General features: G+C 45.8%; 1 protein-coding gene across 1 annotated transcript in view; it reads right to left on the reverse strand.

The window, feature by feature from the left end:
• Window positions 1-2,401: 2,401 nt before the first annotated feature.
• Window positions 2,402-26,528, reverse strand: part of LOC127919760 (FERM, ARHGEF and pleckstrin domain-containing protein 1-like) — a gene marked incomplete at its 3' end in the record, with an annotated part of 62,878 nt that continues 38,751 nt past the window's right edge. Inside the window, exons 2-3 of the mRNA XM_052503572.1 lie at window positions 12,620-12,835; window positions 2,402-2,506 (exon numbers count right to left, since the gene is read on the reverse strand). Of these exons, the coding sequence (XP_052359532.1) occupies window positions 2,402-2,506; window positions 12,620-12,790 (276 nt within the window). The remainder of the gene's footprint in view (window positions 2,507-12,619; window positions 12,836-26,528) is intronic.

The raw sequence follows: 26,528 nt of genomic DNA on the forward strand, positions 1-26,528 counted from the left end.
TCTCTAATACAGCTGAGACTAGATGGCTCTGTTCCTGTCTGACCCTGTCTCTAATACAGCTGAGACTGGATGGCTCTGTTCCTGTCTGACCCTGAGACTGGATGGCTCTGTTCCTGTCTGACCCTGAGCCTGTCTCTAATATAGCTGAGCCTGGATGGCTCTGTTCCTGTCTGACCCTGAGCCTGTCTCTAATACAGCTGAGACTGGATGGCTCTGTTCCTGTCTGACCCTGAGCCTGTCTCTAATACAGCTGAGACTGGATGGCTCTGTTCCTGTCTGACCCTGAGCCTGTCTCTAATACAGCTGAGACTGGATGGTTCTGTTCCTGTCTGACCCTGAGACTGGATGGCTCTGTTCCTGTCTGACCCTGAGACTGGATGGCTCTGTTCCTGTCTGACCCTGAGCCTGTCTCTAATACAGCTGAGACTGGATGGCTGTGTTCCTGTCTGACCCTGAGCCTGGATGGCTCTGTTCCTGTCTGACCCTGAGACTGGATGGCTCTGTTCCTGTCTGACCCTGAGACTGGATGGCTCTGGTCCTGTCTGACCCTGAGCCTGGATGGCTCTGGTCCTGTCTGACCCTGAGCCTGTCTCTAATACAGCTGAGACTGGATGGCTCTGTTCCTGTCTGACCCTGAGCCTGTCTCTAATACAGCTGAGACTGGATGGCTCTGGTCCTGTCTGACCCTGAGCCTGTCTCTAATACAGCTGAGACTGGATGGCTCTGTTCCTGTCTGACCCTGAGCCTGTCTCTAATACAGCTGAGACTGGATGGCTCTGTTCCTGTCTGACCCTGAGCCTGTCTCTAATACAGCTGAGACTGGATGGCTCTGTTCCTGTCTGACCCTGAGACTGGATGGCTCTGTTCCTGTCTGACCCTGAACCTGTCTCTAATACAGCTGAGACTGGATGGCTCTGTTCCTGTCTGACCCTGAGCCTGTCTCTAATACAGCTGAGACTGGATGGCTCTGTTCCTGTCTGACCCTGAGCCTGTCTCTAATACAGCTGAGACTGGATGGCTCTGTTCCTGTCTGACCCTGAGACTGGATGGCTCTGTTCCTGTCTGACCCTGAGCCTGTCTCTAATACAGCTGAGCCTGGATGGCTCTGTTCCTGTCTGACCCTGAACCTGTCTCTAATATAGCTGAGCCTGGATGGCTCTGTTCCTGTCTGACCCTGAGCCTGTCTCTAATACAGCTGAGACTGGATGGCTCTGTTCCTGTCTGACCCTGAGCCTGTCTCTAATACAGCTGAAACTGGATGGCTCTGTTCCTGTCTGACCCTGAGCCTGTCTCTAATACAGCCGAGACTGGATGGCTCTGTTCCTGTCTGACCCTGAGACTGGATGGCTCTGGTCCTGTCTGACCCTGAGACTGGATGGCTCTGGTCCTGTCTGACCCTGAGACTGGATGGCTCTGGTCCTGTCTGACCCTGAACCTGTCTCTAATACAGCTGAGACTGGATGGCTCTGTTCCTGTCTGACCCTGAACCTGTCTCTAATACAGCTGAGACTGGATGGCTCTGACCCTGTCTGACCCTGAGCCTGTCTCTAATACAGCTGAGACTGGATGGCTCTGTTCCTGTCTGACCCTGAGCCTGTCTCTAATACAGCTGAGACTGGATGGCTCTGTTCCTGTCTGACCCAGCCTGTCTCTAATACAGCTGAGACTGGATGGCTCTGTTCCTGTCTGACCCTGAGACTGGATGGCTCTGTTCCTGTCTGACCCTGAACCTGTCTCTAATACAGCTGAGACTGGATGGCTCTGTTCCTGTCTGACCCTGAGCCTGTCTCTACAGAGCAGAACAGCTGAGACTGGATGGCTCTGTTCCTGTCTGACCCTGAGCCTGTCTCTACATACAGCTGAGACTGGATGGCTCTGTTCCTGTCTGACCCTGAGACTGGATGGCTCTGTTCCTGTCTGACCCTGAGCCTGTCTCTAATACAGCTGAGCCTGGATGGCTCTGTTCCTGTCTGACCCTGAACCTGTCTCTAATACCAGCTGAGACTGGATGGCTCTGTTCCTGTTGACCCAGAGCCTGTCTCTACCATACAGCTGAGACTGGATGGCTCTGTTCCTGTCTGACCCTGAGCCTGTCTACAATACCAGCCACCAGGTCAGAGACTGGATGGCTCTGTTCCTGTCTGACCCTGAGCCTGTCTCTAATACAGCCGAGACTGGATGGCTCTGTTCCTGTCTGACCCTGAGACTGGATGGCTCTGGTCCTGTCTGACCCTGAGACTGGATGGCTCTGGTCCTGTCTGACCCTGAGACTGGATGGCTCTGTTCTGTTGAGTCAACAGTACCACTGTCCAGGGGCCAGTATTGAGCGAGGTAGTGAGCTCTATAGACTACAGGGAGCCATTTGGGACACATCATAGTGTATAAAGAACTTCTGTCTCACCATCATCCTCCTGGGGTTCTGGTACTGGAGACCGAAGTAGTCTCTTTCAGCCAGGTTCAGATGGACACACACCAGGTCAAACAGAGCCTTGGCTGGGGCTCGTTGCTGTGGAGAGAGCAGGACACACACCAGGTTACAGAGCAGAACACACACCAGGTTACAGAACACACACCAGGTTACAGAGCAGAACACACACCAGGTTACAGAGCAGAACACACACCAGGTTACAGAGCAGAACACACACCAGGTTACAGAGCAGAACACACACCAGGTTACAGAGCAGAACACACACCAGGTTACAGAGCAGAACACACACCAGGTTACAGAGCAGAACACACACCAGGTTACAGAGCAGAACACACACCAGGTTACAGAGCAGAACACACACCAGGTTACAGGTTACAGAGGTTACAGAACACACACCAGGTTACAGAGCAGAACACACACCAGGTTACAGAGCAGACACACACACCAGGTTACAGAGCAGAACACACACCAGGTTTACAGAGCAGAGACACACACCAGGTTACAGAGCAGAACACACACCAGGTTACAGAACACACACCAGGTTACAGAGCAGAACTATAGACCTCATTGGTATCAGAGCCTGGGAACTATAGACCTCATTGGTATCAGAGCCTGGGAACTATAGACCTCATTGGTATCAGAGCCTGGGAACTATAGACCTCATTGGTATCAGAGCCTGGGAACTATAGACCTCATTGGTATCAGAGCCTGGGAACTATGGACCTCATTGGTATCAGAGCCTGGGAACTATGGACCTCATTGGTATCAGAGCCTGGGAACTATAGACCTCATTGGTATCAGAGCCTGGGAACTATAGACCTCATTGGTATCAGAGCCTGGGAACTATAGACCTCATTGGTATCAGAGCCTGGGAACTATAGACCTCATTGGTATCAGAGCCTGGGAACTATAGACCTCATTGGTATCAGAGCCTGGGAACTATAGACCTCATTGGTATCAGAGCCTGGGAACTATAGACCTCATTGGTATCAGAGCCTGGGAACTATAGACCTCATTGGTATCAGAGCCTGGGAACTATAGACCTCATTGGTATCAGAGCCTGGGAACTATAGACCTCATTGGTATCAGAGCCTGGGAACTATAGACCTCATTGGTATCAGAGCCTGGGAACTAGATAGTAACCTCATTGGTATCAGAGCCTGGGAACTATAGACCTCATTGGTATCAGAGCCTGGGAACTATAGACCTCATTGGTATCAGAGCCTGGGAACTATAGACCTCATTGGTATCAGAGCCTGGGAACTATAGACCTCATTGGTATCAGAGCCTGGGAACTATAGACCTCATTGGTATCAGAGCCTGGGAACTATAGACCTCATTGGTATCAGAGCCTGGGAACTATAGACCTCATTGGTATCAGAGCCTGGGAACTATAGACCTCATTGGTATCAGAGCCTGGGAACTATAGACCTCATTGGTATCAGAGCCTGGGAACTATAGACCTCATTGGTATCAGAGCCTGGGAACTATAGACCTCATTGGTATCAGACCTCATTGGTATCAGAGCCTGGGAACTATAGACCTCATTGGTATCAGAGCCTGGGAACTATAGACCTCATTGGTATCAGAGCCTGGGAACTATAGACCTCATTGGTATCAGAGCCTGGGAACTATAGACCTCATTGGTATCAGAGCCTGGGAACTATAGACCTCATTGGTATCAGAGCCTGGGAACTATAGACCTCATTGGTATCAGAGCCTGGGAACTATAGACCTCATTGGTATCAGAGCCTGGGAACTATAGACCTCATTGGTATCAGAGCCTGGGAACTATAGACCTAATCTAAAGCATTGGTATCAGAGCCTGGGAACTATAGACCTCATTGGTATCAGAGCCTGGGAACTATAGACCTCATCGGTATCAGAGCCTGGGAACTATAGACCTCATCTAAAGCATTGTGGAACTCCAGCATGTCATTCCTCCCATAGAGACCTCCTGTAAATAGTTCCTGTACTCAGAGCCTGGGATATATCGAAGACCTCATTGGTATCAGAGCCTGGGAACTATAGACCTCATTGGTATCAGAGCCTGGGAACTATAGACCTCATTGGTATCAGAGCCTGGGAACTATGAACCTCATCTAAAGCATTGGTATCAGAGCCTGGGCACTATAGACCTCATTGGTATCAGAGCCTGGGAACTATAGACCTCATTGGTATCAGAGCCTGGGAACTATAGACCTCATTGGTATCAGAGCCTGGGAACTATAGACCTCATTGGTATCAGAGCCTGGGAACTATAGACCTCATTGGTATCAGAGCCTGGGAACTATAGACCTCATTGGTATCAGAGCCTGGGAACTATAGACCTCATTGGTATCAGAGCCTGGGAACTATAGACCTCATTGGTATCAGAGCCTGGGAACTATAGACCTCATTGGTATCAGAGCCTGGGAACTATAGACCTCATTGGTATCAGAGCCTGGGAACTATAGACCTCATTGGTATCAGAGCCTGGGAACTATAGACCTCATTGGTATCAAAGCCTGGGAACTATAGACCTCATTGGTATCAGAGCCTGGGAACTATAGACCTCATTGGTATCAGAGCCTGGGAACTATAGACCTCATTGGTATCAGAGCCTGGGAACTATAGACCTCATTGGTATCAGAGCCTGGGAACTATAGACCTCATTGGTATCAGAGCCTGGGAACTATAGACCTCATTGGTATCAGAGCCTGGGAACTATAGACCTCATTGGTATCAGAGCCTGGGAACTATAGACCTCATTGGTATCAGAGCCTGGGAACTATAGACCTCATTGGTATCAGAGCCTGGGAACTATAGACCTCATTGGTATCAGAGCCTGGGAACTATAGACCTCATTGGTATCAGAGCCTGGGAACTATAGACCTCATTGGTATCAGAGCCTGGGAACTATAGACCTCATTGGTATCAGAGCCTGGGAACTATAGACCTCATTGGTATCAGAGCCTGGGAACTATAGACCTCATTGGTATCAGAGCCTGGGAACTATAGACCTCATTGGTATCAGAGCCTGGGAACTATAGACCTCATTGGTATCAGAGCCTGGGAACTATAGACCTCATTGGTATCAGAGCCTGGGAACTATAGACCTCATTGGTATCAGAGCCTGGGAACTATAGACCTCCTCATTGGTATCAGAGCCTGGGAACTATAGACCTCATTGGTATCAGAGCCTGGGAACTATAGACCTCATTGGTATCAGAGCCTGGGAACTATAGACCTCATTGGTATCAGAGCCTGGGAACTATAGACCTCATTGGTATCAGAGCCTGGGAACTATAGACCTCATTGGTATCAGAGCCTGGGAACTATAGACATTGGTATCAGAGCCTGGGAACTATAGACCTCATTGGTATCAGAGCCTGGGAACTATAGACCTCATTGGTATCAGAGCCTGGGAACTATAGACCTCATTGGTAGCAGAGCCTGGGAACTATAGACCTCATTGGTATCAGAGCCTGGGAACTATAGACCTAATCTAAAGCATTGGTATCAGAGCCTGGGAACTATAGACCTCATTGGTATCAGAGCCTGGGAACTATAGACCTCATTGGTATCAGAGCCTGGGAACTATAGACCTCATCTAAAGCATCAGGTTGCTCCAACATGTCATTCCTCCCATAGAGCTAAATAGTTCCTGTACTCACTGGGAATATCGAAGACCTCATTGGTATCAGAGCCTGGGAACTATAGACCTCATTGGTATCAGAGCCTGGGAACTATAGACCTCATTGGTATCAGAGCCTGGGAACTATGAACATCATCCAAAGCATTGGTATCAGAGCCTGGGAACTATAGACCTCATTGGTATCAGAGCCTGGGAACTATAGACCTCATTGGTATCAGAGCCTGGGAACTATAGACCTCATTGGTATCAGAGCCTGGGAACTATAGACCTCATTGGTATCAGAGCCTGGGAACTATAGACCTCATTGGTATCAGAGCCTGGGAACTATAGACCTCATTGGTATCAGAGCCTGGGAACTATAGACCTCATTGGTATCAGAGCCTGGGAACTATAGACCTCATTGGTATCAAAGCCTGGGAACTATAGACCTCATTGGTATCAAAGCCTGGGAACTATAGACCTCATTGGTATCAGAGCCTGGGAACTATAGACCTCATTGGTATCAGAGCCTGGGAACTATAGACCTCATTGGTATCAGAGCCTGGGAACTATAGACCTCATTGGTATCAGAGCCTGGGAACTATAGACCTCATTGGTATCAGAGCCTGGGAACTATAGACCTCATTGGTATCAGAGCCTGGGAACTATAGACCTCATTGGTATCAGAGCCTGGGAACTATAGACCTCATTGGTATCAGAGCCTGGGAACTATAGACCTCATTGGTATCAGAGCCTGGGAACTATAGACCTCATTGGTATCAGAGCCTGGGAACTATAGACCTCATTGGTATCAGAGCCTGGGAACTATAGACCTCATTGGTATCAGAGCCTGGGAACTATAGACCTCATTGGTATCAGAGCCTGGGAACTATAGACCTCATTGGTATCAGAGCCTGGGAACTATAGACCTCATTGGTATCAGAGCCTGGGAACTATGAACCTCATCCAAAGCATTGGTATCAGAGCCTGGGAACTATAGACCTCATTGGTATCAGAGCCTGGGAACTATAGACCTCATTGGTATCAGAGCCTGGGAACTATAGACCTCATTGGTATCAGAGCCTGGGAACTATAGACCTCATTGGTATCAGAGCCTGGGAACTATAGACCTCATTGGTATCAGAGCCTGGGAACTATAGACCTCATTGGTATCAGAGCCTGGGAACTATAGACCTCATTGGTATCAGAGCCTGGGAACTATGAACCTCATCTAAAGCATTGGTATCAGAGCCTGGGAACTATAGACCTCATTGGTATCAGAGCCTGGGAACTATAGACCTCATTGGTATCAGAGCCTGGGAACTATAGACCTCATTGGTATCAGAGCCTGGGAACTATAGACCTCATTGGTATCAGAGCCTGGGAACTATAGACCTCATTGGTATCAGAGCCTGGGAACTATAGACCTCATTGGTGCTCAGAGCCTGGGAACTATGGACCTCATTGGTATCAGAGCCTGGGAACTATAGACCTCATTGGTATCAGAGCCTGGGAACTATAGACCTCATTGGTATCAGAGCCTGGGAACTATAGACCTCATTGGTATCAGAGCCTGGGAACTATAGACCTCATTGGTATCAGAGCCTGGGAACTATAGACCTCATTGGTATCAGAGCCTGGAACTATAGACCTCATTGGTATCAGAGCCTGGGAACTATAGACCTCATTGGTATCAGAGCCTGGGAACTATAGACCTCATTGGTATCAGAGCCTGGGAACTATAGACCTCATTGGTATCAGAGCCTGGGAACTATAGACCTCATTGGTATCAGAGCCTGGGAACTATAGACCTCATTGGTATCAGAGCCTGGGAACTATAGACCTCATTGGTATCAGAGCCTGGGAACTATAGACCTCATTGGTATCAGAGCCTGGGAACTATAGACCTCATTGGTATCAGAGCCTGGGAACTATAGACCTCATTGGTATCAGAGCCTGGGAACTATAGACCTCTCATTGGTATCAGAGCCTGGGAACTATAGACCTCATTGTATCAGAGCCTGGGAACTATAGACCTCATTGGTATCAGAGCCTGGGAACTATAGACCTCATTGGTATCAGCCTGGGAACTATAGACCTCTGTTGGTATCAAAGCCTGGGAACTATATACCTCATTGGTATCAGAGCCTGGGAACTATAGACCTCATTGGTATCAGAGCCTGGGAACTATAGACCTCATTGGTATCAGAGCCTGGGAACTATAGACCTCATTGGTATCAGAGCCTGGGAACTATAGACCTCATTGGTATCAGAGCCTGGGAACTATAGACCTCATTGGTATCAGAGCCTGGGAACTATAGACCTCATTGGTATCAGAGCCTGGGAACTATAGACCTCATTGGTATCAGAGCCTGGGAACTATAGAGCCCTCATTGGTATCAGAGCCTGGGAACTATAGACCTCATTGGTATCAGAGCCTGGGAACTATAGACCTCATTGGTATCAGAGCCTGGGAACTATAGACCTCATTGGTATCAGAGCCTGGGAACTATAGACCTCATTGGTATCAGAGCCTGGGAACTATAGACCTCATTGGTATCAGAGCCTGGGAACTATAGACCTCATTGGTATCAGAGCCTGGGAACTATGAACATCATCCAAAGCATTGGTATCAGAGCCTGGGAACTATAGACCTCATTGGTATCAGAGCCTGGGAACTATAGACCTCATTGGTATCAGAGCCTGGGAACTATAGACCTCATTGGTATCAGAGCCTGGGAACTATAGACCTCATTGGTATCAGAGCCTGGGAACTATAGACCTCATTGGTATCAGAGCCTGGGAACTATAGACCTCATTGGTATCAGAGCCTGGGAACTATAGACCTCATTGGTATCAGAGCCTGGGAACTATAGACCTCATTGGTATCAGAGCCTGGGAACTATAGACCTAATCTAAAGCATTGGTATCAGAGCCTGGGAACTATAGACCTCATTGGTATCAGAGCCTGGGAACTATAGACCTCATCGGTATCAGAGCCTGGGAACTATAGACCTCATCTAAAGCATTGTGGTTGCTCCAGCATGTCATTCCTCCCATAGAGCTAAATAGTTCCTGTACTCACTGATATGTCGAAGACCTCATTGGTATCAGAGCCTGGGAACTATAGACCTCATTGGTATCAGAGCTTGGGAACTATAGACCTCATTGGTATCAGAGCCTGGGAACTATGAACCTCATCTAAAGCATTGGTATCAGAGCCTGGGCACTATCATTGGTATCAGAGCCTGGGAACTATAGACCTCATTGGTATCAGAGCCTGGGAACTATAGACCTCATTGGTATCAGAGCCTGGGAACTATAGACCTCATTGGTATCAGAGCCTGGGAACTATGGACCTCATTGGTATCAGAGCCTGGGAACTATAGACCTCATTGGTATCAGAGCCTGGGAACTATAGACCTCATTGGTATCAGAGCCTGGGAACTATAGACCTCATTGGTATCAAAGCCTGGGAACTATAGACCTCATTGGTATCAGAGCCTGGGAACTATAGACCTGGGAACATTGGTATCAGAGCCTGGAACTATAGACCATTGGTATCAAAGCCTGGGAACTATGGTATCAGAGCCTGGGAACTATATACCTCATTGGTATCAGAGCCTGGGAACTATAGACCTCATTGGTATCAGAGCCTGGGAACTATAGGGTATCAGACTATAGACCTCATTGGTATCAGAGCCTGGGAACTATAGACCTCATTGGTATCAGAGCCTGGGAACTATAGACCTCATTGGTATCAGAGCCTGGGAACTATAGACCTCATTGGTATCAGAGCCTGGGAACTATAGACCTCATTGGTATCAGAGCCTGGGAACTATAGACCTCATTGGTATCAGAGCCTGGGAACTATAGACCTCATTGGTATCAGAGCCTGGGAACTATAGACCTCATTGGTATCAGAGCCTGGGAACTATAGACCTCATTGGTATCAGAGCCTGGGAACTATAGACCTCATTGGTATCAGAGCCTGGGAACTATAGACCTCATTGGTATCAGAGCCTGGGAACTATAGACCTCATTGGTATCAGAGCCTGGGAACTATAGACCTCATTGGTATCAGAGCCTGGGAACTATAGACCTCATTGGTATCAGAGCCTGGGAACTATAGACCTCATTGGTATCAGAGCCTGGGAACTATAGACCTCATTGGTATCAGAGCCTGGGAACTATGAACATCATCCAAAGCATTGGTATCAGAGCCTGGGAACTATAGACCTCATTGGTATCAGAACCTGGGAACTATAGACCTCATTGGTATCAGAGCCTGGGAACTATAGACCTCATTGGTATCAGAGCCTGGGAACTATAGACCTCATTGGTATCAGAGCCTGGGAACTATAGACCTCATTCAGAGGGAACTATCAGAGCCTGGGAACTATGGACCTCATTGGTATCAGAGCCTGGGAACTATGGACCTCATTGGTATCAGAGCCTGGGAACTATAGATTCTAAAGCATTGGTATCAGAGCCCGGGAACTATAGACCTCATTGGTATCAGAGCCTGGGAACTATAGACCTCATTGGTATCAGAGCCTGGGAACTATAGACCTCATTGGTATCAGAGCCTGGGAACTATAGACCTCATTGGTATCAGAGCCTGGGAACTATAGACCTCATTGGTATCAGAGCCTGGGAACTATGGACCTCATTGGTATCAGAGCCTGGGAACTATAGACCTCATTGGTATCAGAGCCTGGGAACTATAGACCTCATTGGTATCAGAGCCTGGGAACTATAGACCTCATTGGTATCAGAGCCTGGGAACTATAGACCTCATTGGTATCAAAGCCTGGGAACTATAGACCTCATTGGTATCAAAGCCTGGGAACTATAGACCTCATTTAGTATCAGAGCCTCATTGGAAGCCTGGGAACTATAGACCTCATTGGTATCAGAGCCTGGGAACTATAGACCTCATTGGTATCAGAGCCTGGGAACTATAGACCTCATTGGTATCAGAGCCTGGGAACTATAGACCTCATTGGTATCAGAGCCTGGGAACTATAGACCTCATTGGTATCAGAGCCTGGGAACTATAGACCTCATTGGTATCAGAGCCTGGGAACTATAGACCTCATTGGTATCAGAGCCTGGGAACTATAGACCTCATTGGTATCAGAGCCTGGGAACTATAGACCTCATTGGTATCAGAGCCTGGGAACTATAGACCTCATTGGTAGACCTCATTGGTATCAGAGCCTGGGAACTATAACCTCATCAGAGCCAGAACCTATAGACCTCATTGGTATCAGAGCCTGGGAACTATAGACCTATTGGTATCAGAGCCTGGGAACTATAGACCTCATTGGTATCAGAGCCTGGGAACTATAGACCTCATTGGTATCAGAGCCTGGGAACTATAGACCTCATTGGTATCAGAGCCTGGGAACTATAGACCTCATTGGTATCAGAGCCCGGGAACTATAGACCTCATTGGTATCAGAGCCTGGGAACTATAGACCTCATTGGTATCAGAGCCTGGGAACTATAGACCTCATTGGTATCAGAGCCTGGGAACTATAGACCTCATTGGTATCAGAGCCTGGGAACTATAGATCTCATTGGTATCAGAGCCTGGGAACTATAGACCTCATTGGTATCAGAGCCTGGGAACTATAGACCTCATTGGTATCAGAGCCTGGGAACTATAGACCTCATCTAAAGCATTGTGGTTGCTCCAGCATGTCATTCCTCCCATAGAGCTAAATAGTTCCTGTACTCACTGATATGTCGAAGACCTCATTGGTATCAGAGCCTGGGAACTATAGACCTCATTGGTATCAGAGCTTGGGAACTATAGACCTCATTGGTATCAGAGCCTGGGAACTATAGACCTCATTGGTAAAGCCTGGGAACATTGTGAACTATGCTCCAGCATGTCATTCAGAGCCTGGGAACTATAGACCTCATTGGTACTCAGCCTGGGAACTATGAAGACCTCATTGGTATCAGAGCCTGGGAACTATAGACCTCATTGGTATCAGAGCCTGGGAACTATAGACCTCATTGGTATCAGAGCCTGGGAACTATAGACCTCATTGGTATCAGAGCCTGGGAACTATAGACCTCATTGGTATCAGAGCCTGGGAACTATAGACCTCATTGGTATCAGAGCCTGGGAACTATAGACCTCATCTAAAGCATTGTGGTTGCTCCAGCATGTCAACTCCCATAGAGCTAAATAGTTCCTGACTCACTGATATGTCGAAGACCTCATTGGTATCAGAGCCTGGGAACTATAGACCTCATTGGTATCAGAGCCTGGGAACTATAGACCTCATTGGTATCAGAGCCTGGGAACTATAGTCCTCATCTAAAGCATGTGGTTGCTCCAGCATGGGAACTATAGAGCTAATTAGTTCCTGTACTCCTGGGATATATAGACCTCATTGGTATCAGAGCCTGGGAACTATAGACCTCATTGGTATCAGAGCCTGGGAACTATAGACCTCATTGGTATCAGAGCCTGGGAACTATAGACCTCATCTAAAGCATTGTGGTTGCTCCAGCATGTCATTCCTCCCATAGAGCTAAATAGTTCCTGTACTCACTGATATGTCAAAGACCTCGGTGACGTCGTCCAGCAGCTGTACCCGGATAGAGACCTGTCGTCCTGGGGGCGTGGTTGGGGGTCGCTGACCTGGTTCCAGGGTAGACACCCCGAAACTCTCTGGGATCCCCAGCCTCTGGCCAGCAACCTTCCTGTCCCCTGGCTCCACCATGGCGCCTCAGTCAGCAGAATCAGCCTCTCTACTACCCTCACACACCTGGGGACAGACAGGGAGACACGGACAGGATCCACTCTGAAAACAAGGACATATCTGAAGATGGAAGTTTTCCCATATAGAGCTAATAGCAGGGCTGTTTAGGGTGATTTAGTGTCTCAAACCAGGGAGTTTATTAGCAGGGCTGTTTAGGGTGATTTAGTGTCTCAAACCAGGGAGCTAATAGCAGGGCTGTTTAGGGTGATTTAGTGTCTCAAACCAGGGAGCTAATAGCAGGGCTGTTTAGGGTGATTTAGTGTCTCAAACCAGGGAGCTAATAGCAGGGCTGTTTAGGGTGATTTAGTGTCTCAAACCAGGGAGCTAATAGCAGGGCTGTTTAGGGTGATTTAGTGTCTCAAACCAGGGAGCTAATAGCAGGGCTGTTTAGGGTGATTTAGTGTCTCAAACCAGGGAGCTAATAGCAGGGCTGTTTAGGGTGATTTAGTGTCTCAAACCAGGGAGCTAATAGCAGGGCTGTTTAGGGTGATTTAGTGTCTCAAACCAGGGAGTTTCAAACCAGGGAGTTAATAGCAGGGCTGTTTAGGGTGATTTAGTGTCTCAAACCAGGGAGCTAATAGCAGGGCTGTTTAGGGTGATTTAGTGTCTCAAACCAGGGAGCTAATAGCAGGGCTGTTTAGGGTGATTTAGTGTCTCAAACCAGGGAGCTAATAGCAGGGCTGTTTAGGGTGATTTAGTGTCTCAAACCAGGGAGTTTATTAGCAGGGCTGTTTAGGGTGATTTAGTGTCTCAAACCAGGGAGCTAATAGCAGGGCTGTTTAGGGTGATTTAGTGTCTCAAACCAGGGAGTTTATTAGCAGGGCTGTTTAGGGTGATTTAGTGTCTCAAACCAGGGAGTTTATTAGCAGGGCTGTTTAGGGTGATTTAGTGTCTCAAACCAGGGAGTTTATTAGCAGGGCTGTTTAGGGTGATTTAGTGTCTCAAACCAGGGAGTTTATTAGCAGGGCTGTTTAGGGTGATTTAGTGTCTCAAACCAGGGAGTTTATTAGCAGGGCTGTTTAGGGTGATTTAGTGTCTCAAACCAGGGAGCTAATAGCAGGGCTGTTTAGGGTGATTTAGTGTCTCAAACCAGGGAGTTTATTAGCAGGGCTGTTTAGGGTGATTTAGTGTCTCAAACCAGGGAGTTTATTAGCAGGGCTGTTTAGGGTGATTTAGTGTCTCAAACCAGGGAGCTAATAGCAGGGCTGTTTAGGGTGATTTAGTGTCTCAAACCAGGGAGTTTATTAGCAGGGCTGTTTAGGGTGATTTAGTGTCTCAAACCAGGGAGTTTATTAGCAGGGCTGTTTAGGGTGATTTAGTGTCTCAAACCAGGGAGTTTATTAGCAGGGCTGTTTAGGGTGATTTAGTGTCTCAAACCAGGGAGTTTATTAGCAGGGCTGTTTAGGGTGATTTAGTGTCTCAAACCAGGGAGCTAATAGCAGGGCTGTTTAGGGTGATTTAGTGTCTCAAACCAGGGAGTTTATTAGCAGGGCTGTTTAGGGTGATTTAGTGTCTCAAACCAGGGAGTTTATTAGCAGGGCTGTTTAGGGTGATTTAGTGTCTCAAACCAGGGAGTTTATTAGCAGGGCTGTTTAGGGTGATTTAGTGTCTCAAACCAGGGAGTTTATTAGCAGGGCTGTTTAGGGTGATTTAGTGTCTCAAACCAGGGAGTTTATTAGCAGGGCTGTTTAGGGTGATTTAGTGTCTCAAACCAGGGAGTTTATTAGCAGGGCTGTTTAGGGTGATTTAGTGTCTCAAACCAGGGAGTTTATTAGCAGGGCTGTTTAGGGTGATTTAGTGTCTCAAACCAGGGAGTTTATAGCAGGGTTTTTTAGGGTGATTTAGTGTCTCAAACCAGGGAGCTAATAGCAGGGCTGTTTAGGGTGATTTAGTGTCTCAAACCAGGGAGTTTATTAGCAGGGCTGTTTAGGGTGATTTAGTGTCTCAAACCAGGGAGTTTATTAGCAGGGCTGTTTAGGTTGATTTAGTGTCTCAAACCAGGGAGTTTATTAGCAGGGCTGTTTAGGGTGATTTAGTGTCTCAAACCAGGGAGTTTATTAGCAGGGCTGTTTAGGGTGATTTAGTGTCTCAAACCAGGGAGTTTATTAGCAGGGCTGTTTAGGGTGATTTAGTGTCTCAAACCAGGGAGTTTATTAGCAGGGCTGTTTAGGGTGATTTAGTGTCTCAAACCAGGGAGTTTATTAGCAGGGCTGTTTAGGGTGATTTAGTGTCTCAAACCAGGGAGTTTATTAGCAGGGCTGTTTAGGGTGATTTAGTGTCTCAAACCAGGGAGTTTATTAGCAGGGCTGTTTAGGGTGATTTAGTGTCTCAAACCAGGGAGTTTATTAGCAGGGCTGTTTAGGGTGATTTAGTGTCTCAAACCAGGGAGTTTATTAGCAGGGCTGTTTAGGGTGATTTAGTGTCTCAAACCAGGGAGTTTATTAGCAGGGCTGTTTAGGGTGATTTAGTGTCTCAAACCAGGGAGTTTATTAGCAGGGCTGTTTAGGGTGATTTAGTGTCTCAAACCAGGGAGTTTATTAGCAGGGCTGTTTAGGGTGATTTAGTGTCTCAAACCAGGGAGTTTATTAGCAGGGCTGTTTAGGGTGATTTAGTGTCTCAAACCAGGGAGTTTATTAGCAGGGCTGTTTAGGGTGATTTAGTGTCTCAAACCAGGGAGTTTATTAGCAGGGCTGTTTAGGGTGATTTAGTGTCTCAAACCAGGGAGTTTATTAGCAGGGCTGTTTAGGGTGATTTAGTGTCTCAAACCAGGGAGTTTATTAGCAGGGCTGTTTAGGGTGATTTAGTGTCTCAAACCAGGGAGTTTATTAGCAGGGCTGTTTAGGGTGATTTAGTGTCTCAAACCAGGGAGTTTATTAGCAGGGCTGTTTAGGGTGATTTAGTGTCTCAAACCAGGGAGTTTATTAGCAGGGCTGTTTAGGGTGATTTAGTGTCTCAAACCAGGGAGTTTATTAGCAGGGCTGTTTAGGGTGATTTAGTGTCTCAAACCAGGGAGTTTATTAGCAGGGCTGTTTAGGGTGATTTAGTGTCTCAAACCAGGGAGTTTATTAGCAGGGCTGTTTAGGGTGATTTAGTGTCTCAAACCAGGGAGTTTATTAGCAGGGCTGTTTAGGGTGATTTAGTGTCTCAAACCAGGGAGTTTATTAGCAGGGCTGTTTAGGGTGATTTAGTGTCTCAAACCAGGGAGCTAATAGCAGGGCTGTTTAGGGTGATTTAGTGTCTCAAACCAGGGAGCTAATAGCAGGGCTGTTTAGGGTGATTTAGTGTCTCAAACCAGGGAGTTTATTAGCAGGGCTGTTTAGGGTGATTTAGTGTCTCAAACCAGGGAGTTTATTAGCAGGGCTGTTTAGGGTGATTTAGTGTCTCAAACCAGGGAGTTTATTAGCAGGGCTGTTTAGGGTGATTTAGTGTCTCAAACCAGGGAGTTTATTAGCAGGGCTGTTTAGGGTGATTTAGTGTCTCAAACCAGGGAGTTTATTAGCAGGGCTGTTTAGGGTGATTTAGTGTCTCAAACCAGGGAGTTTAGGGTATTAGCAGGGCTGTTTAGGGTGATTTAGTGTCTCAAACCAGGGAGTTTATTAGCAGGGCTGTTTAGGGTGATTTAGTGTCTCAAACCAGGGAGTTTATTAGCAGGGCTGTTTAGGGTGATTTAGTGTCTCAAACCAGGGAGTTTATTAGCAGGGCTGTTTAGGGTGATTTAGTGTCTCAAACCAGGGAGTTTATTAGCAGGGCTGTTTAGGGTGATTTAGTGTCTCAAACCAGGGAGTTTATTAGCAGGGCTGTTTAGGGTGATTTAGTGTCTCAAACCAGGGAGTTTATTAGCAGGGCTGTTTAGGGTGATTTAGTGTCTCAAACCAGGGAGTTTATTAGCAGGGCTGTTTAGGGTGATTTAGTGTCTCAAACCAGGGAGTTTATTAGCAGGGCTGTTTAGGGTGATTTAGTGTCTCAAACCAGGGAGTTTATTAGCAGGGCTGTTTAGGGTGATTTAGTGTCTCAAACCAGGGAGCTAATAGCAGGGCTGTTTAGGGTGATTTAGTGTCTCAAACCAGGGAGTTTATTAGCAGGGCTGTTTAGGGTGATTTAGTGTCTCAAACCAGGGAGTTTATTAGCAGGGCTGTTTAGGGTGATTTAGTGTCTCAAACCAGGGAGTTTATTAGCAGGGCTGTTTAGGGTGATTTAGTGTCTCAAACCAGGGAGTTTATTAGCAGGGCTGTTTAGGGTGATTTAGTGTCTCAAACCAGGGAGTTTATTAGCAGGGCTGTTTAGGGTGATTTAGTGTCTCAAACCAGGGAGTTTATTAGCAGGGCTGTTTAGGGTGATTTAGTGTCTCAAACCAGGGAGTTTATTAGCAGGGCTGTTTAGGGTGATTTAGTGTCTCAAACCAGGGAGTTTATTAGCAGGGCTGTTTAGGGTGATTTAGTGTCTCAAACCAGGGAGTTTATTAGCAGGGCTGTTTAGGGTGATTTAGTGTCTCAAACCAGGGAGTTTATTAGCAGGGCTGTTTAGGGTGATTTAGTGTCTCAAACCAGGGAGTTTATTAGCAGGGCTGTTTAGGGTGATTTAGTGTCTCAAACCAGGGAGTTTATTAGCAGGGCTGTTTAGGGTGATTTAGTGTCTCAAACCAGGGAGTTTATTAGCAGGGCTGTTTAGGGTGATTTAGTGTCTCAAACCAGGGAGTTTATTAGCAGGGCTGTTTAGGGTGATTTAGTGTCTCAAACCAGGGAGTTTATTAGCAGGGCTGTTTAGGGTGATTTAGTGTCTCAAACCAGGGAGTTTATTAGCAGGGCTGTTTAGGGTGATTTAGTGTCTCAAACCAGGGAGTTTATTAGCAGGGCTGTTTAGGGTGATTTAGTGTCTCAAACCAGGGAGTTTATTAGCAGGGCTGTTTAGGGTGATTTAGTGTCTCAAACCAGGGAGTTTATTAGCAGGGCTGTTTAGGGTGATTTAGTGTCTCAAACCAGGGAGTTTATTAGCAGGGCTGTTTAGGGTGATTTAGTGTCTCAAACCAGGGAGTTTATTAGCAGGGCTGTTTAGGGTGATTTAGTGTCTCAAACCAGGGAGTTTATTAGCAGGGCTGTTTAGGGTGATTTAGTGTCTCAAACCAGGGAGTTTATTAGCAGGGCTGTTTAGGGTGATTTAGTGTCTCAAACCAGGGAGTTTATTAGCAGGGCTGTTTAGGGTGATTTAGTGTCTCAAACCAGGGAGTTTATTAGCAGGGCTGTTTAGGGTGATTTAGTGTCTCAAACCAGGGAGTTTATTAGCAGGGCTGTTTAGGGTGATTTAGTGTCTCAAACCAGGGAGTTTATTAGCAGGGCTGTTTAGGGTGATTTAGTGTCTCAAACCAGGGAGTTTATTAGCAGGGCTGTTTAGGGTGATTTAGTGTCTCAAACCAGGGAGTTTATTAGCAGGGCTGTTTAGGGTGATTTAGTGTCTCAAACCAGGGAGTTTATTAGCAGGGCTGTTTAGGGTGATTTAGTGTCTCAAACCAGGGAGTTTATTAGCAGGGCTGTTTAGGGTGATTTAGTGTCTCAAACCAGGGAGTTTATTAGCAGGGCTGTTTAGGGTGATTTAGTGTCTCAAACCAGGGAGTTTATTAGCAGGGCTGTTTAGGGTGATTTAGTGTCTCAAACCAGGGAGTTTATTAGCAGGGCTGTTTAGGGTGATTTAGTGTCTCAAACCAGGGAGTTTATTAGCAGGGCTGTTTAGGGTGATTTAGTGTCTCAAACCAGGGAGTTTATTAGCAGGGCTGTTTAGGGTGATTTAGTGTCTCAAACCAGGGAGTTTATTAGCAGGGCTGTTTAGGGTGATTTAGTGTCTCAAACCAGGGAGTTTATTAGCAGGGCTGTTTAGGGTGATTTAGTGTCTCAAACCAGGGAGTTTATTAGCAGGGCTGTTTAGGGTGATTTAGTGTCTCAAACCAGGGAGTTTATTAGCAGGGCTGTTTAGGGTGATTTAGTGTCTCAAACCAGGGAGTTTATTAGCAGGGCTGTTTAGGGTGATTTAGTGTCTCAAACCAGGGAGTTTATTAGCAGGGCTGTTTAGGGTGATTTAGTGTCTCAAACCAGGGAGTTTATTAGCAGGGCTGTTTAGGGTGATTTAGTGTCTCAAACCAGGGAGTTTATTAGCAGGGCTGTTTAGGGTGATTTAGTGTCTCAAACCAGGGAGTTTATTAGCAGGGCTGTTTAGGGTGATTTAGTGTCTCAAACCAGGGAGTTTATTAGCAGGGCTGTTTAGGGTGATTTAGTGTCTCAAACCAGGGAGTTTATTAGCAGGGCTGTTTAGGGTGATTTAGTGTCTCAAACCAGGGAGTTTATTAGCAGGGCTGTTTAGGGTGATTTAGTGTCTCAAACCAGGGAGTTTATTAGCAGGGCTGTTTAGGGTGATTTAGTGTCTCAAACCAGGGAGTTTATTAGCAGGGCTGTTTAGGGTGATTTAGTGTCTCAAACCAGGGAGTTTATTAGCAGGGCTGTTTAGGGTGATTTAGTGTCTCAAACCAGGGAGTTTATTAGCAGGGCTGTTTAGGGTGATTTAGTGTCTCAAACCAGGGAGTTTATTAGCAGGGCTGTTTAGGGTGATTTAGTGTCTCAAACCAGGGAGTTTATTAGCAGGGCTGTTTAGGGTGATTTAGTGTCTCAAACCAGGGAGTTTATTAGCAGGGCTGTTTAGGGTGATTTAGTGTCTCAAACCAGGGAGTTTATTAGCAGGGCTGTTTAGGGTGATTTAGTGTCTCAAACCAGGGAGTTTATTAGCAGGGCTGTTTAGGGTGATTTAGTGTCTCAAACCAGGGAGTTTATTAGCAGGGCTGTTTAGGGTGATTTAGTGTCTCAAACCAGGGAGTTTATTAGCAGGGCTGTTTAGGGTGATTTAGTGTCTCAAACCAGGGAGTTTATTAGCAGGGCTGTTTAGGGTGATTTAGTGTCTCAAACCAGGGAGTTTATTAGCAGGGCTGTTTAGGGTGATTTAGTGTCTCAAACCAGGGAGTTTATTAGCAGGGCTGTTTAGGGTGATTTAGTGTCTCAAACCAGGGAGTTTATTAGCAGGGCTGTTTAGGGTGATTTAGTGTCTCAAACCAGGGAGTTTATTAGCAGGGCTGTTTAGGGTGATTTAGTGTCTCAAACCAGGGAGTTTATTAGCAGGGCTGTTTAGGGTGATTTAGTGTCTCAAACCAGGGAGTTTATTAGCAGGGCTGTTTAGGGTGATTTAGTGTCTCAAACCAGGGAAAGCAGGGCTGTTTAGGGTGATTTAGTGTCTCAAACCAGGGAGTTTATTAGCAGGGCTGTTTAGGGTGATTTAGTGTCTCAAACCAGGGAGTTTATTAGCAGGGCTGTTTAGGGTGATTTAGTGTCTCAAACCAGGGGAGTTTATTAGCAGGGCTGTTTAGGGTGATTTAGTGTCTCAAACCAGGGAGTTTATTAGCAGGGCTGTTTAGGGTGATTTAGTGTCTCAAACCAGGGAGTTTATTAGCAGGGCTGTTTAGGGTGATTTAGTGTCTCAAACCAGGGAGTTTATTAGCAGGGCTGTTTAGGGTGATTTAGTGTCTCAAACCAGGGAGTTTATTAGCAGGGCTGTTTAGGGTGATTTAGTGTCTCAAACCAGGGAGTTTATTAGCAGGGCTGTTTAGGGTGATTTAGTGTCTCAAACCAGGGAGTTTATTAGCAGGGCTGTTTAGGGTGATTTAGTGTCTCAAACCAGGGAGTTTATTAGCAGGGCTGTTTAGGGTGATTTAGTGTCTCAAACCAGGGAGTTTATTAGCAGGGCTGTTTAGGGTGATTTAGTGTCTCAAACCAGGGAGTTTATTAGCAGGGCTGTTTAGGGTGATTTAGTGTCTCAAACCAGGGAGTTTATTAGCAGGGCTGTTTAGGGTGATTTAGTGTCTCAAACCAGGGAGTTTATTAGCAGGGCTGTTTAGGGTGATTTAGTGTCTCAAACCAGGGAGTTTATTAGCAGGGCTGTTTAGGGTGATTTAGTGTCTCAAACCAGGGAGTTTATTAGCAGGGCTGTTTAGGGTGATTTAGTGTCTCAAACCAGGGAGTTTATTAGCAGGGCTGTTTAGGGTGATTTAGTGTCTCAAACCAGGGAGTTTATTAGCAGGGCTGTTTAGGGTGATTTAGTGTCTCAAACCAGGGAGTTTATTAGCAGGGCTGTTTAGGGTGATTTAGTGTCTCAAACCAGGGAGTTTATTAGCAGGGCTGTTTAGGGTGATTTAGTGTCTCAAACCAGGGAGTTTATTAGCAGGGCTGTTTAGGGTGATTTAGTGTCTCAAACCAGGGAGTTTATTAGCAGGGCTGTTTAGGGTGATTTAGTGTCTCAAACCAGGGAGTTTATTAGCAGGGCTGTTTAGGGTGATTTAGTGTCTCAAACCAGGGAGTTTATTAGCAGGGCTGTTTAGGGTGATTTAGTGTCTCAAACCAGGGAGTTTATTAGCAGGGCTGTTTAGGGTGATTTAGTGTCTCAAACCAGGGAGTTTATTAGCAGGGCTGTTTAGGGTGATTTAGTGTCTCAAACCAGGGAGTTTATTAGCAGGGCTGTTTAGGGTGATTTAGTGTCTCAAACCAGGGAGTTTATTAGCAGGGCTGTTTAGGGTGATTTAGTGTCTCAAACCAGGGAGTTTATTAGCAGGGCTGTTTAGGGTGATTTAGTGTCTCAAACCAGGGAGTTTATTAGCAGGGCTGTTTAGGGTGATTTAGTGTCTCAAACCAGGGAGTTTATTAGCAGGGCTGTTTAGGGTGATTTAGTGTCTCAAACCAGGGAGTTTATTAGCAGGGCTGTTTAGGGTGATTTAGTGTCTCAAACCAGGGAGTTTATTAGCAGGGCTGTTTAGGGTGATTTAGTGTCTCAAACCAGGGAGTTTATTAGCAGGGCTGTTTAGGGTGATTTAGTGTCTCAAACCAGGGAGTTTATTAGCAGGGCTGTTTAGGGTGATTTAGTGTCTCAAACCAGGGAGTTTATTAGCAGGGCTGTTTAGGGTGATTTAGTGTCTCAAACCAGGGAGTTTATTAGCAGGGCTGTTTAGGGTGATTTAGTGTCTCAAACCAGGGAGTTTATTAGCAGGGCTGTTTAGGGTGATTTAGTGTCTCAAACCAGGGAGTTTATTAGCAGGGCTGTTTAGGGTGATTTAGTGTCTCAAACCAGGGAGTTTATTAGCAGGGCTGTTTAGGGTGATTTAGTGTCTCAAACCAGGGAGTTTATTAGCAGGGCTGTTTAGGGTGATTTAGTGTCTCAAACCAGGGAGTTTATTAGCAGGGCTGTTTAGGGTGATTTAGTGTCTCAAACCAGGGAGTTTATTAGCAGGGCTGTTTAGGGTGATTTAGTGTCTCAAACCAGGGAGTTTATTAGCAGGGCTGTTTAGGGTGATTTAGTGTCTCAAACCAGGGAGTTTATTAGCAGGGCTGTTTAGGGTGATTTAGTGTCTCAAACCAGGGAGTTTATTAGCAGGGCTGTTTAGGGTGATTTAGTGTCTCAAACCAGGGAGTTTATTAGCAGGGCTGTTTAGGGTGATTTAGTGTCTCAAACCAGGGAGTTTATTAGCAGGGCTGTTTAGGGTGATTTAGTGTCTCAAACCAGGGAGTTTATTAGCAGGGCTGTTTAGGGTGATTTAGTGTCTCAAACCAACCAGGGGAGTTCTCAAACCAGGGAGCTTAGCAGGGCTGTTTAGGGTGATTTAGTGTCTCAAACCAGGGAGTTTATTAGCAGGGCTGTTTAGGGTGATTTAGTGTCTCAAACCAGGGAGTTTATTAGCAGGGCTGTTTAGGGTGATTTAGTGTCTCAAACCAGGGAGTTTATTAGCAGGGCTGTTTAGGGTGATTTAGTGTCTCAAACCAGGGAGTTTATTAGCAGGGCTGTTTAGGGTGATTTAGTGTCTCAAACCAGGGAGCTAATAGCAGGGCTGTTTAGGGTGATTTAGTGTCTCAAACCAGGGAGTTTATTAGCAGGGCTGTTTAGGGTGATTTAGTGTCTCAAACCAGGGAGTTTATTAGCAGGGCTGTTTAGGGTGATTTAGTGTCTCAAACCAGGGAGTTTATTAGCAGGGCTGTTTAGGGTGATTTAGTGTCTCAAACCAGGGAGTTTATTAGCAGGGCTGTTTAGGGTGATTTAGTGTCTCAAACCAGGGAGTTTATTAGCAGGGCTGTTTAGGGTGATTTAGTGTCTCAAACCAGGGAGTTTATTAGCAGGGCTGTTTAGGGTGATTTAGTGTCTCAAACCAGGGAGTTTATTAGCAGGGCTGTTTAGGGTGATTTAGTGTCTCAAACCAGGGAGTTTATTAGCAGGGCTGTTTAGGGTGATTTAGTGTCTCAAACCAGGGAGTTTATTAGCAGGGCTGTTTAGGGTGATTTAGTGTCTCAAACCAGGGAGTTTATTAGCAGGGCTGTTTAGGGTGATTTAGTGTCTCAAACCAGGGAGTTTATTAGCAGGGCTGTTTAGGGTGATTTAGTGTCTCAAACCAGGGAGTTTATTAGCAGGGCTGTTTAGGGTGATTTAGTGTCTCAAACCAGGGAGTTTATTAGCAGGGCTGTTTAGGGTGATTTAGTGTCTCAAACCAGGGAGTTTATTAGCAGGGCTGTTTAGGGTGATTTAGTGTCTCAAACCAGGGAGTTTATTAGCAGGGCTATTTAGGGTGATTTAGTGTCTCAAACCAGGGAGTTTATTAGCAGGGCTATTTAGGTTGATTTAGTGTCTCAAACCAGGGAGTTTATTAGCAGGGCTGTTTAGGTTGATTTAGTGTCTCAAACCAGGGAGTTTATTAATTTATTAGCAGGGCTATTTAGGTTGATTTAGTGTCTCAAACCAGGGAGTTTATTAGCAGGGCTGTTTAGGGTGATTTAGTGTCTCAAACCAGGGAGTTTATTAGCAGGGCTGTTTAGGGTGATTTAGTGTCTCAAACCAGGGAGTTTATTAGCAGGGCTATTTAGGTTGATTTAGTGTCTCAAACCAGGGAGTTTATTAATATTCTATTAGCAGGGCTGTTTAGGGTGATTTAGTGTCTCAAACCAGGGAGTTTATTAGCAGGGCTGTTTAGGGTGATTTAGTGTCTCAAACCAGGGAGTTTATTAGCAGGGCTATTTAGGTTGATTTAGTGTCTCAAACCAGGGAGTTTATTAATATTCTATTAGCAGGGCTATTTAGGTTGATTTAGTGTCTCAAACCAGGGAGTTTATTAGCAGGGCTATTTAGGTTGATTTAGTGTCTCAAACCAGGGAGTTTATTAATATTATATTAGCAGGGCTATTTAGGTTGATTTAGTGTCTCAAACCAGGGAGTTTATTAGCAGGGCTGTTTAGGGTGATTTAGTGTCTCAAACCAGGGAGTTTATTAGCAGGGCTGTTTAGGGTGATTTAGTGTCTCAAACCAGGGAGTTTATTAGCAGGGCTGTTTAGGGTGATTTAGTGTCTCAAACCAGGGAGTTTAATAGCAGGGCTGTTTAGGGTGATTTAGTGTCTCAAACCAGGAGTTTATTAGCAGGGCTGTTTAGGGTGATTTAGTGTCTCAAACCAGGGAGTTTATTAGCAGGGCTGTTTAGGGTGATTTAGTGTCTCAAACCAGGGAGTTTAATAGCAGGGCTGTTTAGGGTGATTTAGTGTCTCAAACCAGGGAGTTTATTAGCAGGGCTGTTTAGGGTGATTTAGTGTCTCAAACCAGGGAGTTTAGCAGGGCTGTTTAGGGTGATTTAGTGTCTCAAACCAGGGAGCTAATAGCAGGGCTGTTTAGGTGATTTAGTGTCTCAAACCAGGGAGTTTATTAGCAGGGCTGTTTAGGGTGATTTAGTGTCTCAAACCAGGGAGCTAATAGCAGGGCTGTTTAGGGTGATTTAGTGTCTCAAACCAGGGAGTTTATTAGCAGGGCTGTTTAGGGTGATTTAGTGTCTCAAACCAGGGAGCTAATAGCAGGGCTGTTTAGGGTGATTTAGTGTCTCAAACCAGGGAGTTTATTAGCAGGGCTGTTTAGGGTGATTTAGTGTCTCAAACCAGGGAGCTAATAGCAGGGCTGTTTAGGGTGATTTAGTGTCTCAAACCAGGGAGCTAATAGCAGGGCTGTTTAGGGTGATTTAGTGTCTCAAACCAGGGAGTTTATTAGCAGGGCTGTTTAGGGTGATTTAGTGTCTCAAACCAGGGAGCTAATAGCAGGGCTGTTTAGGGTGATTTAGTGTCTCAAACCAGGGAGTTTATTAGCAGGGCTGTTTAGGGTGATTTAGTGTCTCAAACCAGGGAGCTAATAGCAGGGCTGTTTAGGGTGATTTAGTGTCTCAAACCAGGGAGTTTATTAGCAGGGCTGTTTAGGGTGATTTAGTGTCTCAAACCAGGGAGCTAATAGCAGGGCTGTTTAGGGTGATTTAGTGTCTCAAACCAGGGAGCTAATAGCAGGGCTGTTTAGGGTGATTTAGTGTCTCAAACCAGGGAGCTAATAGCAGGGCTGTTTAGGGTGATTTAGTGTCTCAAACCAGGGAGCTAATAGCAGGGCTGTTTAGGGTGATTTAGTGTCTCAAACCAGGGAGTTTATTAGCAGGGCTGTTTAGGGTGATTTAGTGTCTCAAACCAGGGAGTTTATTAGCAGGGCTGTTTAGGGTGATTTAGTGTCTCAAACCAGGGAGTTTATTAGCAGGGCTGTTTAGGGTGATTTAGTGTCTCAAACCAGGGAGTTTATTAGCAGGGCTGTTTAGGGTGATTTAGTGTCTCAAACCAGGGAGCTAATAGCAGGGCTGTTTAGGGTGATTTAGTGTCTCAAACCAGGGAGTTTATTAGCAGGGCTGTTTAGGGTGATTTAGTGTCTCAAACCAGGGAGTTTATTAGCAGGGCTGTTTAGGGTGATTTAGTGTCTCAAACCAGGGAGTTTATTAGCAGGGCTGTTTAGGGTGATTTAGTGTCTCAAACCAGGGAGTTTATTAGCAGGGCTGTTTAGGGTGATTTAGTGTCTCAAACCAGGGAGTTTATTAGCAGGGCTGTTTAGGGTGATTTAGTGTCTCAAACCAGGGAGTTTATTAGCAGGGCTGTTTAGGGTGATTTAGTGTCTCAAACCAGGGAGTTTATTAGCAGGGCTGTTTAGGGTGATTTAGTGTCTCAAACCAGGGAGTTTATTAGCAGGGCTATTTAGGGTGATTTAGTGTCTCAAACCAGGGAGTTTATTAATATTCTATTAGCAGGGCTATTTAGGTTGATTTAGTGTCTCAAACCAGGGAGTTTATTAGCAGGGCTATTTAGGTTGATTTAGTGTCTCAAACCAGGGAGTTTATTAATATTATATTAGCAGGGCTATTTAGGTTGATTTAGTGTCTCAAACCGGGGAGTTAATTCATATTCTATTAGCAAGGCTATTTAGGGTGATTTAGTGTCTCAAACCAGGGAGTTTATTAGCAGGGCTATTTAGGTTGATTTAGTGTCTCAAACCAGGGAGTTAATTAATATTCTATTAGCAGGGCTATTTGGGTTGATTTAGTGTCTCAAACCAGGGAGTTTATTAATATTCTATTAGCAGGGCTATTTAGGTTGATTTAGTGTCTCAAACCAGGGAGTTTATTAGCAGGGCTATTTAGGTTGATTTAGTGTCTCAAACCAGGGAGTTTATTAATATTATATTAGCAGGGCTATTTAGGTTGATTTAGTGTCTCAAACCAGGGAGTTTATTAGCAGGGCTATTTAGGTTGATTTAGTGTCTCAAACCAGGGAGTTTATTAATATTATATTAGCAG

Source organism: Oncorhynchus keta, unplaced genomic scaffold (assembly GCF_023373465.1).
Source record: "Oncorhynchus keta strain PuntledgeMale-10-30-2019 unplaced genomic scaffold, Oket_V2 Un_contig_1746_pilon_pilon, whole genome shotgun sequence".
Lineage (NCBI taxonomy): Eukaryota > Metazoa > Chordata > Actinopteri > Salmoniformes > Salmonidae > Oncorhynchus > Oncorhynchus keta.